The sequence below is a fragment of the Buteo buteo genome, chromosome 2, assembly GCF_964188355.1.
Source record: "Buteo buteo chromosome 2, bButBut1.hap1.1, whole genome shotgun sequence".
Classification (NCBI taxonomy): domain Eukaryota; kingdom Metazoa; phylum Chordata; class Aves; order Accipitriformes; family Accipitridae; genus Buteo; species Buteo buteo.
In genome coordinates this window covers 27778741-27797198 of record NC_134172.1, presented here as the reverse complement: position 1 = coordinate 27797198, position 18458 = coordinate 27778741, and the positions used below count along the sequence as shown (strand labels likewise).

Below are 18458 nucleotides of genomic sequence, written 5' to 3'. Positions count from 1 at the left end.
GGGATATATTGAGCTGGCTGACTAAAACATCAGAGTATTTTGCACCTTAATGTCAGGCAGAACTTCTATATTGAAGAGCCTCTTACTATGTAAAGTTCCCCTTCATGAGATGGATTAATGGAAATTTAGAGCCATAACGAGACTAAAGCCAGATAGGGTAAAGTCTTCTACAGTTGTCTTTTTTTCCTCTGCTTATAAAGAGTTCAATAGGGTCAATACAATTTGAATAAGCCAGATTATATTTCTGCCTTCCAAACCTCAAAAGCACACAATTATTTTTCGCAAATGTATTTGGCTCGCAAGAGTGGAAATGCTTATGAAATTTAATGAGAGATCAAAATTCTGTATGCAGAACAAGGGAAGGAAGGTCATTTCCATGGATAATGGAAGACTTACTGCAATTTGCAAATATCAAACATGACACTCCACCAGAAGGAGAAAATAAAAGTAGAAGCAGATCTGTTTGTGGAGCTGGGGCTTTAGTTGTGGAAGGCAAAAATAAAATCTTTAATGGCAATTCTATGCAATTCCAAGCCAATATTTAACAGAAACTCTCCATCCAAGTCTTGTCCCTATTTAAATGTACTTCTATACTAACCTATACAGCAAAACGTTTACAAAGTATTTGTCAAAAAATCTATCCTCCCATGCATAACCGCCCTAAGATATTGCAAGTTTAAATAATGAGTTAATCAAACCTACTAACTAATACATAAAAACAGGCATGGCTCTAGATGTGGTTCTACATGTAGTTCTAGTACAGGGACTACTCATATATATCACATAGAAAGCTGAGAGAGTGTAGCTCCCTAAAAGAAAATGCTATATTTACATAGCACTGTGTCTTAAGTGGTTATCTATGACATACACATACACCCACCTACCAAATACATCACCATTGCCAAGAACTGTATTTGACAATATTCTTCCTTCCTACACAGGGGGATTTGCTTCCACAGTGGAGCAAGCACTGTGATAGCTTTTGGGCTATGCCACAGACATTAAATGGCATTCAAAGATCAGTAATTAGTCCAGAAAGCATAATGTAGCCAGCATGGAGTGAGATAGCACAGAATGATCCGACCTGACTTAGGAAATTGGGTACAACCTTTAATGGAGGCCATAAAGCTGCAGGAGAGCAATGAGAGAGGAGTAACAAGTCTCCATGCTCACCGGAGCCTGGAGCTTGCGCTCCTTACCATACCCTCCAGGCACCCCACTCACAACTCCGCTAATTGCAGGTGCAGCTGCTGAACGTTGGAAAAAACCCACTTTGGATTTACGTGTATAATACGGATATAGACTTATAAAGGGGTAAGAAGTTCAGAAAACTGGTGTTGCAAGGACTTCAGCCACGACGTCCTCCAAGAGCACACCGCACCGGAGTGCGCCAGGCAAGCTTGGGAGGCGTCCTGCCCTGCCCTACTGCTTGTGTCCGGGCCCCAACGGAGGGAGCGGGGCTGCAAGAGGCAAGCAGCAAGGTGCCACGGCCGCTGCCTTCCCTTCCGCACCCGGCGCATCCACCGCGCCTCGCTTCCCCGCCGCTTCGTTCCCGCCACATTTGCACCGCTGGCCTGAGGCGAGAGCGGCCGAGCCCTGCCGCAGGCTGCGCCCGCCTCTCCACTAAGATAGCGCCGAGCCCCGGCAGGGCAGCGCAGGGTAGGGCAGCGCAGGCAACCTGCCAGCGCCCCACAAGCCAGCCTGCCCCCGCCTTCAGGGGAAACGGGCTCTGCGGACCCCGCACCGGGCAGCTCACCTCCCCCGCGCTCCCCCCAACATGGCCGCCGCCGTCGGGGTGCGACGGGCGGCTCCTCCCAGCATGCCCCGCGGGGCAGCCGCGCTGCCTGGAGACCGCCGCCGGGGCGGGGCGGGGTGGGGCGGGGAGGATGCTGCGGCCGCCGCGGGGCGAGGCGGTGGCAACGGCGCGGCGCGGAGGATGCGGCAGCAGCGGCGGCAGCAGCAGGCGGAGGAGCGGGGAGCGATGCGATACTGCGCGGCGGGGCCCTGGCCGCACAGCGGGGGCGCCCTCACCACCCTCCTGCTGACAGGTCGGTCACGGCGCCGTTTCACCGCGGCAAGCGGGCACGGGCCCTGCCGGCAGCCGCCGGCCTGCGCCGCGGCGTGCCCCCCGCCACCCCCCCGTCCTGCGGCCTTCCTGTCCCCTCCCGGCGGCGCCGCTTCCTCCCCGCCTTGCCCTCAGGCTGCGGCTCGCTGTGCCCCCTTTCCCCCCGCTCCGTGTACCCCCCCCCCCGTCGGTGCGGGGTCCGAGCTGCCCCAGCATCCCCCCCCCCCCCGCGGCTCCAGCGGCTTCCCGGCGCGGCGGAGCACAGCCCGACGGCGGCGCAGGGCTGGCGGCCTGCCCGCCCCTCGCCTCTCCCCCTGCGGAGAGAACGGCCGCAGCCCGCCCCTCCTCAGCGCGGCGCCTGGCGGGGAGCGCCCCGGGTCCGGCGGGGCCCCGCGCTGAGGGAGCCCGGCTGCGGCGGGGGCGGCCCCGCCGGGGCGCGGGACGAGGCCTCGCGGCGCGGGAGCGGGTTTGCCGGCAGGGCGGGGGAGCGAGGCCTGGCCGAGAGGCGCCGGGCGGCGGGGGCCGGGCCGGGCCGGGCCGGGCGGCAGCGCCCGCTGCTCTCCTCCCTCGACCTGGCAGGGCTGGTGCCTGTCCCCGAGGGCTGAGCGGTTGTGAGTACAGGGGTATCTTTCGTGTTCCACCCCCCACCCGCAAATTATTTCCCAGCTTGACCAGTTAATCCGACTGTGTCAGAATTAGGACGGCAGAAAAAGCCTTAATTCTGCTCCCTGTTGCGTGTAAATAATAGCCGTCCCGCAGTAGGTGGGTTTCACACCCACAAGGTTCTTCACAGTGAAATACTTCAAACGGGTAACACTAAATAGCCTTTGTCAGGCCATTGCTACCCCAAGAGCAAGTTAACAGCAAGAAGTCTATTAGGTTTTTTAGTGGTCTGAGAAGGTGGTGGTGTGTCACCTGAAAGCTAACAGTCTGCTCAGTATCTTCTCAAATAATATCTAGGTACACTAGGGTACTGACAGCAGAAGTGGCATGAGGCATTGGCTATATTAAAGATGCAGTTAGCACCTAAGTGTTAAGTTGTTCAACGTGAGGATAAAACTTAGCATTTGTTAGATGCAAGATACTGCTTTCTCCTTATGTGGAAATTCTTACTGCCCTCCCTCTCCCAAGACCAGTTGTGGGATAGCAACCAAGAAAGAGCTAGGACGGTCTTAGGATAAGTTTTCAGTATCAGCTAAGATACTAAGTTTAAAAAGGTTCAACCGAAATGAGCTTCTAGAAGCTGAGTTGTGAGCTTAGTCAACAAGTCCCTTCCAGGCTACATAGTATGGGAAGAGGCCTTAAGGTTTTTTACCTTAAAAGGTATTAACTTTTCCACTTCAAATTCAGACCTTCTAAAGCTTGGTTCAGTTGGATCTCATTAGTTAAAACAGCAGAATATACAGTTTGAGACTGAGGTAAAAAAAGAAGCATGAACTTAAGTTCAGTTAAGTTCTTTTAAGAGATATCTATATAAAATTTATTCTTCATCAGGGTGGAGTTTCATTGCATGTTCCTGGTCTGAATTCAGGTACAATACAAGACAGCTTTTAGAAGCTGAATGATGCAAACTGTGCCAGGAGCTCACCTGAGTGTCCCCCCCCCCCCCCCCTTTATATTTCTACACTTAAAGAATTAGTTATAAATGCCTGTGTTGTCCCTGGAACCCGCGTTTTATCCCAGGAATAGGGAGTCATATTCCCCCTTCCCTATAAAGGGGTCAAAATGGGGAAGGAGCTCATTAGTTCTCACTTTGGAAGCTGTGATTATGTGGTCACATTAATTTGTCATAAAGCTGCATTGCTGCCAGAAAACATTCCCCTGCCCTTCCACAGCTAGGTATTTTTCACTGCTTCCCATGTGGGCGCTGAATAACTTGTACAGTGATACTGTGAATTAGGTCATCGGCTGAAAACTAGTCCACCCACAAGCAAAAATTGTTCACAGAAATCAATTTACTGACCAGGACTGGTACAGGATCATTTAGACTGGTGTGTGCTAGGTGGCCAAAAATGTGCTGGGAATCCCCCCTTTCAGCAGCATTGCAAACACATTAGTTTAAAACAACTGTGAAATCATGGGCTAGGATGGCTATTCAGGAGACTGAACTAGATCCCTGCACTTGTCCCGCTGTTCACAGCAGAAGTGCCATTGGCAACACTCTGCTTCTCAGCTGCACCCCGCAGAGGGAGGCAGAACATTTCACGGATGATCTAGTGTTTTCAAACTGATACCATGGCATACCTGCCCTTTCTTCTTTTGTGGCTGCAACTATAAGGGCAAAGAAACAGGTTTTCTTCATACGGGGCTCCAAATCTCTGCCTGTGAAGATGCTGCCTGTCAAGTCTTTGTACTAATCTGACCCAGATCAATAAATAAAATCTATTGTCAATGAAGTTGCTTGAATAAGTAATTATAGGAGGGGAAAGCTAGCCATTCCGTTAGTACACTTTTCATTACAGAAGCACATTATTTATAGGTGGTATAAATTACATGGAGATATCTTGCAGGTCCTCAAGCCAGACAATAAGAAGTCAGCTTTATAGCAGGAATTCATCTTCTAGATGTAACTTCTAGTGTGTAAAGAGAGGCTTGGTTTTGCTCCTTAATGTTTTTAGATTTGGTTAGAAGTTCATTAAAGTACTTCAGAAGTTACATTCACCAAAGTAAAACCCTTTCTTTAGAAGAAAGATTGTTTCCAATCAAACTAAGGAGAAAGAATTTCAAACCTACTAGACAAGAATATCTATTTCGGTACAGCTTTCGGGCTCTTCTTATATAGATGTTGATAAATTTACAGCAGACACTATCAGTGCAGAGTGCCGCCTTTTGGCAGAGCAAAGAGGAAAGGAGGGAGTTGCTAGTTTTGATTACTTCCATAGGAATTTGAAAGAAGCAGAAGAGCCAAGAAACCAGAGAACACCTATTAGTTTCCCTCCTAATCAGTTGAACTGCTCTTTAAGCAAGAAGTAGTAGAACCAAGAAGTGCTCTAATCTGAGAAGAGTTTTTACATGACTCTCTTGCTGAAATGTTTTCAATGCAAAACAGGGTGCTACAGATTGAGAGCTGAAGGTACGCGTTTCAGTATTCACTGATAAGTATTGCTGTGTTGGAATTAGCATGAACATGTTACATAGGTCAAAAGTATACATTGTTTTGTTGACAGCATAGCTATGGCACTCATGTAATACCAAAAAAATCCATTTACATAAACATAGACTGTGTCTAAATGTTGTTACAATTGCAACACAAACCACCAAAATGCCTTTTCAATGTAGATTATTTTTAGTGGCAGTCCAAGCCGTGAAGATAAGAAGTTAGAAAGAACGATCTAGTGATCAGACAGAAATCTCATCTTGAAATCTATGACTTTTCTGAATTCCTTTAGACTTTTAAATCAATTGCCACCTCAAAAATTTGGAATGTAATTGCAGAGATGCTCTGATAATTCATATAAAGAGATAATAGAAATGTAGGGGGCATCCTGGAATAGCAGGTTTACAGGGTGACCTGGCCATACCCCTTGGTTACACTGTGAGCCTGGGGCAGGGCCGCAGGAACTACCAATGTTTTCCTCACCTTCATGGAAAAGCTAACCTAATTTGGTTCTCTTCAGGCCTGCAGGAGGGAGACTGGTGGTGGGTAAGTGTTACTATAAATAAAGCATGAGGATTTTGTTCTCCCAGTACTTAATTTGCAGCATTCCCAAGAATGCAAATGCTGAAGTTTCACAGTGAGACTGACAAAATGCCCGATTCAGTTACTTTTCTCAAATGATCTTGCTGAAATATTCAGATGTTACAGTAATCAATGGATAGCACAGAAACAGGTAGAAAACCATTCCTTACTGAACAATGATGAACAAATGTAGAGCTTAGAAACATTTCTGGGTTTGATTTGAACTTTTACACAGTTACAGTAAATGGAGTACAGAGACACCTGAGCAATCCATAATGGAGAACTAACACAAATTAATTCCCATTTCATATGTAGTAGCTGTCATTGAAGAGGATCTTGTCTGTTAGAAAATATCCCATCTGAGTGTGAATTTCCACTGAGAGAATCCACTTTAATTCACAGTAAATTTCTACAGTGATGGTTGCTTATGTACTGCATATTAGGTAAGAGGAAGGGGTGCAGAGGTTGGAAGAGGAGGGAGAGTAGGTGGTAGTGCAGCTTCTGCCTCCGCTGGTGGACGACGTGACCCACAGGGCAAATATCTATGTGCAGATGTCAGTGGGTCCGCAGTGACTCGCTGGGTGCAAGCTCTGTTTTGAGCTGCGGGCTAAGCACCTTGATGCAAGCGGTTGCTTGACGGGTGTTGTGTTGTAACTTGATGGTGTCGGTTTCTGCTTGTTCTGCTGCACGGTTCTCGGCGGCCTGTCAGAAACCTGTGCCGTGTACGGACCTGTGCTTCCAGCTCAGGATGCAGGAAGGGCTCCGAGCCAGATGGGATATGTGGTGGAGGAGTGCGAGGGTAGTTTTTTGGAGCAGGGTTGTATGGTAAGAGAGTAAGGGGTAGTGAAAGCATGGCCCGAGGTCCTGGTCTGTGACATGAGGGTAATGAGCACATGCTTAGGTCAGGGTCCCAGGTGGAGGTGTGGGGGAGAGGGGAAATGCTGGGTTTTGAGAGGTGGAGCTGTGTGCTGCATTAGTTGTGGGACAGATGGGCTCGAGATCCTACTTCAAAGAAGCAGTAAGGAGGATAGGTAAGGGCTTAGGATGGTTTGTGGATGTTAGACTGTAGTAAAGGAATGGGGAAGGTGAAGTTGGTCCATGATAATTTAGGTCCTTTTCGGATTGCGAGGTGGGCAGAAATTGTTGTGGATATCTTCTCTGTTAAATCTTGTCCTGTTAAATATTAATATTTAAAACCTTTACATAAAACCTATACAAATATAATTAATGGAAAAACAGTGTAAAAATGATAGAAATGTAATTTATATTTATAAAATAATACAAATATCATTAACGAAAAATATTAAAGAAAAATAAAAAAGATTAAGGAAAAGAAAATTAAAATATTAAAGAAAAATATAATTAAAGAAAACAGAAAACACTGTAGGTGCACTTCACCTGGGCATGTTCAAGTCCCAGGCACAGAGCTGTGAGTTGCTCCTGCTGCTGTAAGCACTGGTGGGTGCTCCTGCCACTGTGGCAACATGTGTATCAAACTGAAGAGCTTGACACTATTAACATTTTTTTCAGCATGACTACAAGGCTGATTAAATTAATTCTAAACTGTCTCTTTGATAAAATGCATAGTTTGGATCCCTGCATTCTGTAGTATAAGGCCTCTTTTGTCATCCTTTAATCATATTCACAGATCTTCCCCGAGCTTTCTTCATGTTGTCGCTATGCTGCTTGAAAGCTCTATGTGAGTACTAGACACAGCATTTGAACAGCAATCATATCTGTGTCAAGGACAAAAATAAAATCTCCCTGCTTCTCCTTGATGTTGCTGTTTACGTATCAGCCGTTCTAACCAGTCTTCTGCTGAAAGCTTCTGTTCAACTAGTTATTACCTGACGTATGTCCTTCAGTTTTTTATCAAAGTTAGCATCCCTGAAGTGCATGCTCTATAGCGTGCGTATGGCATGCCACCTTTGCTCCTGGGTGTGCATTTACGTTTTATTCTATTGAAGTGCACATCACTGATCACCTTTTTACCAAACAACGCAGACTGTTCTGTGTTAGTGGCATGTAATCTCCATTATTTATCAATCTCCCTGCCTTTGTTTATACCAGCAAATTTTATCAGTAAATATTGTACATCCAGGTCATTTTAAATATATATAAAGTCAAATTGCATAAGGCCAGTGCCAGAACCTTGTGAGGCCCACTAGAAATCTAACAAATTAACTACTCAGCAGCTCTATTCTCTTGCTTGAGACTGCCAGTCCTGTGGTGAAAGCTGTTGAATGGGCAGTGTGCTCCTGAATTGTTTCATTTCACACCTGTCATTTGAAATCAAATAGATGGTGATATATATTTCTATTAAAACATCATACTGTAAACTCTATGATCCAAAAACAGGCACACTGGGTGCTTTTCCAGTTCCCCTGTGAAATGCAGTGTAGGGTGGAGAGGTGGACAGGTAACCTCTTTAATCCCCACAGCTAAACCTAGCACAATTTGCAAATCCAAATCAAAGACACTTACTGATCATTTATGTTTAAAAATGCATCTTGGAACCTGTCTTTCTTTTTTTATTCCATTTAAATATGCTAGAATGATTTTGTATCTAGTTTTTCAGAGTGCTAGGTGATATGCTGTATATCTAAGGGTAACATCATTATTTCTATCTTTATCAGAAAAAACTCATGGGCTCATCAAAAGTGTCAGAAAAGATGCATTAAATCCTTGTTGACTGTGATAAGTATAATACTCTTCTCCATTTAATAATTCAGTAATCAAATCTTGTATTAATTTTTTCGCATGGTGCTGGTTTGTAGCTGAAAAGCCTCTGATTGCCCAGTTCATCCTGTTGAAATATTGGAACAACTTTATTTTACCTTTCTGGAATTTATGGAGTGTTCCAAGAATTACAGAAAATTCACCCTAAAGGTCGTATGCAGTACTGAGCTGGATAATCCCTAGGACAGTATTATATTAAGACTTGCAATGTATGCAGATCAATTCAGCAGGGAGAAAGTTGTCCATCTTGCAAGACAGATGTAAAACAGTGGATGTGAATAATACCTTTTTGTTCGATCAGCTCCTTTGTGTATATTGAAAATCTAAAGAAACTTAACAGAAATTCATAATTTAGAAACATTATTTTGTTGATATGTTAATTTGAGCATGTAATTCTTTTGTTATTTTTCATCCTCAATTCAATTTCAGGTGTTTTGAGTAAATTATCATTAATAAATGCCTCACTCACATGCATAGATTGAGTATTTGTGTATCATGACTACTGCTTAAGCCAGATCTGTTCAGCCTCCTAAATTCTGTTTGGAGAATGCGATACCAGTAATATAATAGCTGACTGGAGTAGCTGTGTCAGCAGAAGTTTCTGCAGATGTTTAAGCTTCTAATGTAAATGATACATGTATACTTTGAGTGTTTGCCAGTAAGTGTTCTTCTTCCTGCATACTGGTGTATCTGAATGCAAATGCTGCTACTTGTTTTTTTCTGATGCTGCTGTTTTTACAAGGAAATTAAGACACTAATCCAATAACATCTTCTAACTGAGGTTTGACATGAGTTCTCACTCCCAAACTACTTCAAAAGAAAGACCACTTTCCCATTTGGAGTATCTGACTCCAATTCCTTCCCTCTACACTTTCAGCTGGTATGTAACTATACAAACAGCTGATATATCTACTATTCATCACAGAAGAAAGGGAACAAAAGAACAAAAAGTGGGAGGTGAGGATGGAGTGTTCTCAGGCACTGGTGAAATGGAGTCTTTCTGTCAGCTCCACAGTTGCTTTCTGTCTTCTATAATCATTTGCTCCTCAGAACATTTAAACCTTCTTGCACCTTCAGCTGCACTGATCCAGCTGTTTTCAGGCAGTGTTCTAGCTGCTTGGGGTGAAGAAACCCCTTTTTAACTGGTTCTTTTTTCAAAATTGATTATTGGTTATGGCTGCAAGGCAAGGCGATCAGCCCCATGTGTCTTTATATCAGCAAAGCATCTTTAAATCAGCAAAGCTGTGCTCTTGGTTACATTACTTTCCCTAGTTTGGCCAAAATATACTATGCCAGTGGAAGTAACTTTAGGTATGTCTTTGCTGGTATGTGAGGTTTTGTCTGTGCAAATATATTTATCAGAGAATGCTCTTCATCATCTTTATTATCAGTATAATTACATCAGCAGAAGTGTCTGCAGAGGTTTAAGCATTTAGTGTAAGTTTAGCTGTCGCAGTTTAACCCCAGCTAGTAACTAAGCACCACACAGCCACTCGCTCACTCCCCTCACAGTGGGATAGGGGGGAGAATCGGAAGGGTAAAAGTGAGAAAACTTGTGGGTTGAGATAAAGACAGTCATAGGTAAAGCAAAAGCCGCATGCACAAGCAAAGCAAAACAAGGAATTCATTCACCACTTCCCATGGGCAGGCAGGTGTCCAGCCATCTCCAGGAAAGCAGGGCTCCATCACGCATAACGGTTACTTGGGAGGAGAAAGGTCATCACTCTGAACATCCCCCCTTCCTCCTTCTTTCCCCGGCTTTATAAGCTGAGCATGACATCGTATGGTCTGGAATACCCCTTGGGTCAGTTGGGGTCAGCTGTCCCGGCTGTGTCCCCTCCCAACTTCTTGTGCCCCCCCAGCCCACTCGCTGGTGGGGTGGGTGAGGAGCAGAAAAGGCCTTGGCTCTGTGTAAGCACTGCTCAGCAACAGCTAAAACATCTGTTATCAACACTGTTTTCAGCACAAATCCAAAACATAGCCCCATACCAGCTACTATGAAGAAATGAACACTTCCCCAGCCAAAACCAGCACATTACCTTATTTAGAAAAATGAGTGTCAAAAAGGTTACTATCAGATTATTATATGATTATATATTCAAATCAAACACCACCATTTTTTTTGACCTGAGGTTCCTAAACTCTGACTTAAACCAAAACCTGGTTTAGAAGGCATCTGATCCCATCTGATACTTTGTGGGAGTCTGTTGATCTGACTAATTTTTTTGCATTTGTTTTATTCTGAAAAGCTTTTTTGTTAAGCTCTGCTGATGGCAATAATGGAACAGTTAACTGGACGACTAAGCAAGCCCACAGTTATATTATCAGCAGAATAAAGGCTGTTGAGAAGAATGGTGAGTTTAGGTTGTAAATTTAAATCCCATGTTAGTTCAGTCAAATCTGCTTTTAATATTACTCTTGCTTTTTCAGTCATGTCCTTGTTTTAGGAATAAGGTGCTATTTCAAGGTAAGTAATTTGGAAAATTTCACATTTCTTCAATCTTTTAAACATTCACAGACCTGCGTGTCTTTGTGAGTCTTCCCCAACTTTCCTGTTCCTACGGCTTTGCTTGAAATAATGGCTGTGTGTATACCTAATATTGCACATTTTCTTATCATGGCTGGTTGCTTGGAGGTACCTTTGCAGTATGCTTAATACAATAACTTGTCTGTAACAATTAAAAAAAATTTTTCATATACATATTGTAAAAAGACTATTTTACTGTCATTTATGCAAGTATACATAGACTATTTTAGCTAGTGTACACTAGCTGAGAAAAGGCTTTACACTGATTGCCCATCCAGGCAGGCAATCTGGATTGGCCCCCAAATCAAGTTATTTCTGGGGTTGTGCTTCATCTGCTAAAAATTTGTGGGGAGAGAACCCATTGAAATTCCCAGAAGAAATTTCCAGGTGGTTTTTTTTCTGAAGATCATCGACAAAGAGGCTTCAACCAACATGGTAAATCTTCTGAAATTTCTGGAGATGGGGGTCACCTGTGTCTGTTAACGGGCTCTGGGCTGGGGGCTGATACAATCCTAGCTGAATTCCTGGCGGTGCCCATGTTTGAGACCCACAAGAAGAACAACTGGGACAGTTTCTGTACATGTTTCAAAAAGTGGTGCGTGTTTTCCAACCTTCAGTTTCCAGTTAATCTACTTCTTTGCCAATCTCCAGAACTTCTAACCTTTCTGTACAGATATATGTTGGGATCTACAGAAAGTCCTCCATGGGATCTGGAAACAAGAAAGAAGAGAACAGTGCTGTTGAGGTAGCTGATACTGTCTGTTTTTCTAGCGGGGATCTGTTGTGATCCTATGTAGTGAAGATTTTTAATTTCCTGTGGTTAGTTTTACAGAAGCCTTTCACAGTCCCCAAGATTTTTATTTACCACAGGGAATTTACCCAGGCAATTAACATCTGGCAGTATGCTGTATTAGATTAGTATCTAGAAGTTGGTAAGTGTATTCAGTTTCATCCCTAGATAACCTAAGATGATTACACATTCATCTCCAGTCTCAGGAAGTCTTATGAAAATAATTGTGCATTTTAAAAGCTTCTGAAGAAAACAGCGTTTCACTTGTTTCGTTGTTGAAAAGCAGTTATTGCTGTAGTGGGCTGAAGACTCACCATTTTCCTCCTGATTTTGAAGGAACTTGACAGGGGAAGAAGAAGAGAGCTTCTCTGACAAGGGGGGCGAGAACTTTCAAATTCTTAATCTCCATACTCGTGTCATTACAATGTGATTGTCATTATAAGATAAAATAAATTTGTGGGATTTTTCCTTCTGAGAGGCATTTTTAGACTTCCACCAAGATCACTGTTTTATATATGCATGAAATCCTTATTGGTATGCTTACTTTAGCAACAGAGAACGTCTCATTACTAAGAATGGGCAGGCATTTAGTGGTGGCAATAGATTTCCTCTAACAGGCAAAAGAAATAGGTTTTTTTCAATAACTGCTGATTCTATTATCCTTCTTGCTTTCAAAAACTATTGCTTATGGAGAAAATATACATTACTTTTTCACTGTTCTTCCTGTTTGATATGGATTTTCATTGTAGAGTCAAAGCATCAGAAATGGAAAAATTGATTTTTTCCAGATATTTGATGCATTTTCAGCCAGCCACCGTATTTTTGTCAGCTTTTCTGCTGTATTAATGTTAGAAATTACTTTTTCAGCTTTTATTGAAAAAATTTTAAAGGAAATTAGTTTCCTTGCTCTATTTATAGCTCATTCACAGAAGTGAGTACAAAAGTTTTTTGGGTCATCAATTTACTAATTTTAATTATGCAAATCAAACAGTTATGTTACTGTATTTAAATCAAGTCTACATAATTAAAATTACAGTAACTGGTTTAATAACCACACAAAGTTGTAATAAACTATTTAAATTTCAGAATCCATTTTAATTTTGTGTCTAAGGTAAAATTATTAGAAAGATGTTCTGTTTCGTACTATGTTAAAAGTGGTTTCCAAAAGTGGGAAAAAGCAACTGCTGGGGAATTTGATCAATAGCATATCCAGAGCTTGAGACTATTAATTCTGCAATATCAGGCTTGAAGTGTGGGAAGTATGTAATTAAATGTAGAGGTCTACTTTACAGATGTCTGCATCTCCTCTCCACTGCCTCTGCAGTCACTGGAGATCTAGTCAGTGTAGTCAGGAATCTAGGGCATGATTCATCTCATTTTACAGGAGAAATCAAATTAATCAACCCCTAGAAGCATCTGTTTCTTCTCCACTGACTATAAAAGGAGCCTGACTAACTCAGTGGTGGCTGTTGTTTCTGTAGGCATCTAAAATTGGGTGAGATAGATTCCACACGGAGTACGTGGTGCGAAGGACGGAATGTCTGTCGTTAATGCCTAATTAGCAGTGGCTTTTTAAGCAGATCTCAAGTAAGAAGGTTGGTGTAATGATAAGGCCAGAGAAATTATACCAGGACTAGGAAATCACATGATCTTGATCCACATTTGAAATGTACTTTACTTATTGATCCAAGTGTTAAAATTAACCCTTTTATCTTCTAGGAGGTACAAGTTTGTTTCTATGAGTTTGTTGTGATGACTCTGAAGTCTCTTTCGGAGTCCCTCTTCCCTATCATAGTACCCCATGCTGTAAGACCTATAGTCTTTGTTTGGAGATGTGACTTCTCATAAAGTTTCTTTCAGTTTAGCAAGCAAGGCAGGTAGTGGTGTGTGTCTGTTTCTGTACTTATCTTTATTTACCACTTGTGTAATCCTCATCTCATGGACAAAAATCATCAGCAATGATAGATTCTTTCAGGGCATTGACTTAAAATTGAATAGTAGTATGTAATAGTAATATGACCTACAGTGTACCCCGTTAAGACACCATGAGAAACACCTATTAGATCAGTATTCTCCATTTATACTTAAATTCTTAAACTAGTCTATAAAGTGGTTTCTTATCCATTTATGTATCATTATGATTTCTGTATTCTTCTAATTCATTAAAATGTGTATATAATACTGTGTCAAATGTGTTATACCTAAATAAGATTTGCTTTTATCAACTAAATTTGTAATTACATAAAAAATAGCATATTGCTTTTACTTATGCTGGTTGTTCTGAATTAAGTTTCCTTTAGGCTTTTAATTCTGAGTCCTGTAAAATATGGCTTCATTTTTTTTTGTTTGGAATCGGTGACACCTTAATGGCCTGTAATTGCCCATGTCCTTCTGTTTTATCCTTCAATACAAGCACATCTCCTTCAATAATGAGGTCTCTAACCAGATTTTTGGGTGTACGTTTTCTGAATTTGCTGGTCTAAGAAAGTCTAGCTTTAAGAAATCAGAAATCCTCAGCTGAAATGAATTGCTTTGTCCTTTTCCACACAAGAACTGAAAAATCCATCACTTCCATTCAGTGAGGAGTCAGTACCATTGATTGGTAAGGTTCCTCTGTATTTCTCGTGTTCCTTTTTTTAATGAAAAATATCAAGAAAACACAATTGTGTCATTCATTTAATGTATTTTTATTCATGTAATATTACAAATAAACCAAGTATAAAATTACAATAGCCTCCCTCATGTTTGTTTGTGGTTTTTTTTTTAATTGTAATAAAAATAAAGAGCTCATGCAACTTCTGAAATCCTAACATAGCCCGTTTTGTTTATTGCAGTGTTGGAAAGGATCCTGTTAGGCAAAGAGAGGGTTTGCTCTGTGTTCTGTTCTTAAATCTGTGCAACCTTTTAAAAACCTTATTAACAGATATCTAATATTCGTTGCATTCCTTCTCCCAGATTGCCCACATTGCTGTTGAAATGCATGCTGTATTATCTAGAGCATGTCTCATTTTTGCTTTTTTTCTGTCTCTTATCTTTCCTTCTGCTTTTCAGTGTACACGATTCTGTCTAAGGTGCACTCTGATCGGAATGTATACCCTTCTGCTGGAGTTCTTTTTGTTCATGTTTTGGAGAGAGAGTACTTTAAGGGGGAATTTCCTCCTTATCCAAAGCCTGGTATGGGATGCTAAGATCTTCCATATTATATAAAAACATGGGGGGGGGAAGTTTAAAAAAATTCAGGTCTATTTAGCATACCTTACAGTTCACTATATAACATACAAAGGACAGTTTTTAGTTCCTGTTGAAATATCTTCAAATGAAATAAAATATGTGGTCCTACAAGTTTAAAATGTTCTGGTTTGTGGTCATCATTTGTGAAAAGATGCATATAATTGTGTATTGTGAAAAATGTACTTAATAACTTGGGAAGGCATAATAACACGCTGTGTCTGAGATTAGGAAATATACCTTTTCTTCACTTCTGCATTAAATATGAAATCATGGAAGTTTAATAATTACGTCTGTTAAAAATGCCATTTATCTGATCAGTGCTCCAGACTATCAGGCTATATGAAGGAACATTTTGAAAGCATATAGTAAACTTGAGACAAAATAGAAGATTAAATCAGATTTGAGACTATGTAATCATGTTTTGTTTCATTTGAAACAAATGCTCCTTTGGATTCAGCCTTCTTCCTGTACTTAGGAACAGTTTAATGTTAGTAAGCAGTTTGGTTTTGGAGAAAGCTGTGATGTCCTAAGTATGGTGTTTTGATGTACACCTAAGGCAAACCTAAAGGATTGATCACTGTCAAGTTAGAATATGTATAAGCAAGCTGGGGGGGGGGGGGGGGGGGAGAGAAAGAGACAATGTGCTGCCCCACATGCTTATCGACAATGCAAAGGAATAATAAATATATAAATATATCCTATTTATATAAATATAACTGTCCTGTTTTCCTATAAAAATAGGAAAAACGCATAATAAATGTACTGCGCACATAATCAAAATCTCTTTCATTAATAAGCTTTTGAATTGATTTGAGAGTACTATTTTCAAAACTCATGGAAAAAATAAGCTTCTGTTAGCATTGGTTAAATTTTGTCATGAATAAAACCAAATATTCTAAAAAATTCCTTTCCTTGATGCATATTTTTCCTGACATATACCAGAGTCTTCAGTTCATGTAACAGTGACTGGCAGAGTGAGGTTTGCCTCTGTCCCAGTTTTCTCCCAATTTTGGCACATAGATGGAAGGAACCTGGAAATTTTACTAAAGATGGATTGTTTTTTGAATCCTTACAGCCCCAGCCTGTCTTGACATTCATATGATTCAAAGGCAGTGTGAATCTGATTTCAGATACTGCTGAAATTGTTGTACCCATAGATGATTGTGATCATACCAGAAATTCACTGTAAGGCCAGATGTTGGCATGGTCCTTTTTTTTTTTTTTTTTTTGTCTGCTGTGCTGGATCATTAGCATAGCCTACCTTGACAGAGGGCAAACCGGAATGTATCACAGGTGGCTCTCAGATTTTTCCCCAAATCATTTGTGATGCTGGGAATTTTATTATGAATGCAATAGGTGAGATTACTGGGACATCCCGAGAGAATAGCGAGGAAAGTTGTGTTACACCCTGGTGCTGGTTTGGTGTGGGTTTGGTCCCTTTTACCCACATCCAGATGTGTAAATGCATACATGACAATTAGTTACCCTTTGGCAACAGGTCTCAGTCTCTTTATTCTTCTCAGAGCAGCTGTCATCTCCATTCTTCGCTGGGCTCGGTTTCTGCCTTCTGTGCCAGCCTGCCTGTCGTCTTCTCTTGTCACTTGCCCTACAATGGCTGCTGTTGCCATTTCAAAGCCAGGTTGGAGGAATGCGGTGCAGAGGGGTCTGCACAGGCTCAGAGCAGATTTGCCCGAGTTCTGTGCCTCAGCTGTAAGGTGCCCATGCCTTAATGGTGCGGATCTGGTAGTGCTTACAGAAGCAAAAATAAACAGAAGTCAGATCCGGCCATTTGTAAGAGTATCAGTAAGAACCATGAGAACTGTTGTAGTGGTTTAACTTTAGGGGCTTTTAGAGATTGCAGCTGGACCATGGTATTTGTAGCCATCAGTGGATCCATTTTGCTGGAATGTCTGGTCCTTTTTTGAATTAATTTGTTCTCTAAAGAACAACTACTGCCAGGCTGTTGGTGCTGCAGACCTGTATGTATATCCTGATGCTAAGAGAAGCTTTCAGACATTGATGATCACATGGCCACTCTTTACAGAAAGGCCCTCCAGGTACATTGGGTCTCCAGAGCCATTATTAAAAAAATAAATAAAAACAAGTGGTTTTGGGAATTAAAGGACTGAGACCTTTGTGCTTTTGTCAGTAAGGAGGTTAGATGCTTCAGTTCTCGGTGGAACTCAGGTCTAAAATTCAGACCGACTAGTTAACGAGTGCAAGCACACAGAGTTAGCCAGGACTCTAAGAAGTACAAGCACATTCATCTATGCAGTTGGTTACACTTTTCAGATACGAATTTCTTAATACTTAAAAGTGCTGAGTAGGAGTTCACATATTTCTGATATGGTGAAGGTTAGCAATTTTTTTCTTTTTAAATGCTTAGAAGACAACCGGAAGACAATAAGATTTTTTAACGGAAATATCAAAATCAAAGTGTATAGTATTTTTTTGTAAATACTCTAATACAATTTTTCTTATCTAGGTGAAATAAGTAATGATCCTATAACATTTAATACCAACTTAATGGGTTACCCTGACAGACCTGGATGGCTACGCTATATACAAAGGACACCATATAGTGATGGAGTGCTGTATGGCTCACCAACTGTAGAAAATGTGGGCAAACCAACCATCATTGAGGTATTTTCTTTTAAAGGTTCAAAAAGACTTATTTTGGTTTAGAGTATAAGATTCAGAATTGTCAAGAAGCATTGCCTGTTTTTTTAAAAAGTTAATTACAGTTAAAAACAAGAAAGATTATAAGGCAGGGACAAGGACTTGTGACATTAACATTTTCTCTTAGTTACCATTGTATCCTCTTTTGAGAGAAAGCCAAATTGTATGACATTTCATATTTTACTTTTAAGGGACAACTAGTAAATAGCAATAACCATTTAAGCTTAATATTCCTTGATGAAATACCTTTAGATTCTTGCCATTCATCTTTCTAAGAGGCATTTCATTTCAGTAAACTATGGATATATGAAAGCTGTATTCAGAATATAGGGGGGAAAAAACTTTGTAAACAACTGTACTTGAAGAATATCTGAATTCAGAGATTTGTAGCATTCTACCCTAAATGTGGGCCAGACTTCCCCACTGGAAAATAAAGTGTTCAGCGAATAAACAGGTTTTGGGTTTGTTTGTTGGTTTTTTTAAAATTAAATTATTTTTCATCAACTATTATCTGGTTCATTACTCATGTTTATTGATAGAGTTAATTTTAATTAGCACTTACATGTGTTTAATTCTATTCTTGTAAGTGTAACAATGACAAAACCCACTACTTTATTTTTGACAATTAGCTATCCAAATGTTTAAAAGCACCAATTATTCTTTGAGCAGCAATTGAAAGGGAAGAAGGACTATATTTTCTGCTATGCATATTGTAGCAGACTGAATCAGACACAGTGGTTCACAGTGT

At 41.3% G+C, this 18458-nt stretch overlaps 1 protein-coding gene across 1 annotated transcript in view; it reads left to right on the top strand.

Annotated features, from left to right (window-relative positions):
- The first annotated feature begins 1886 nt into the window (after positions 1 to 1886).
- Positions 1887 to 18458, top strand: part of SGCE (sarcoglycan epsilon) — a 31962-nt gene continuing 15390 nt past the window's right edge. Inside the window, 4 exon segments of the mRNA XM_075049501.1 lie at positions 1887 to 1914; positions 1917 to 2048; positions 10733 to 10837; positions 17517 to 17674. Coding sequence (XP_074905602.1) covers positions 1887 to 1914; positions 1917 to 2048; positions 10733 to 10837; positions 17517 to 17674 — 423 coding nt within the window.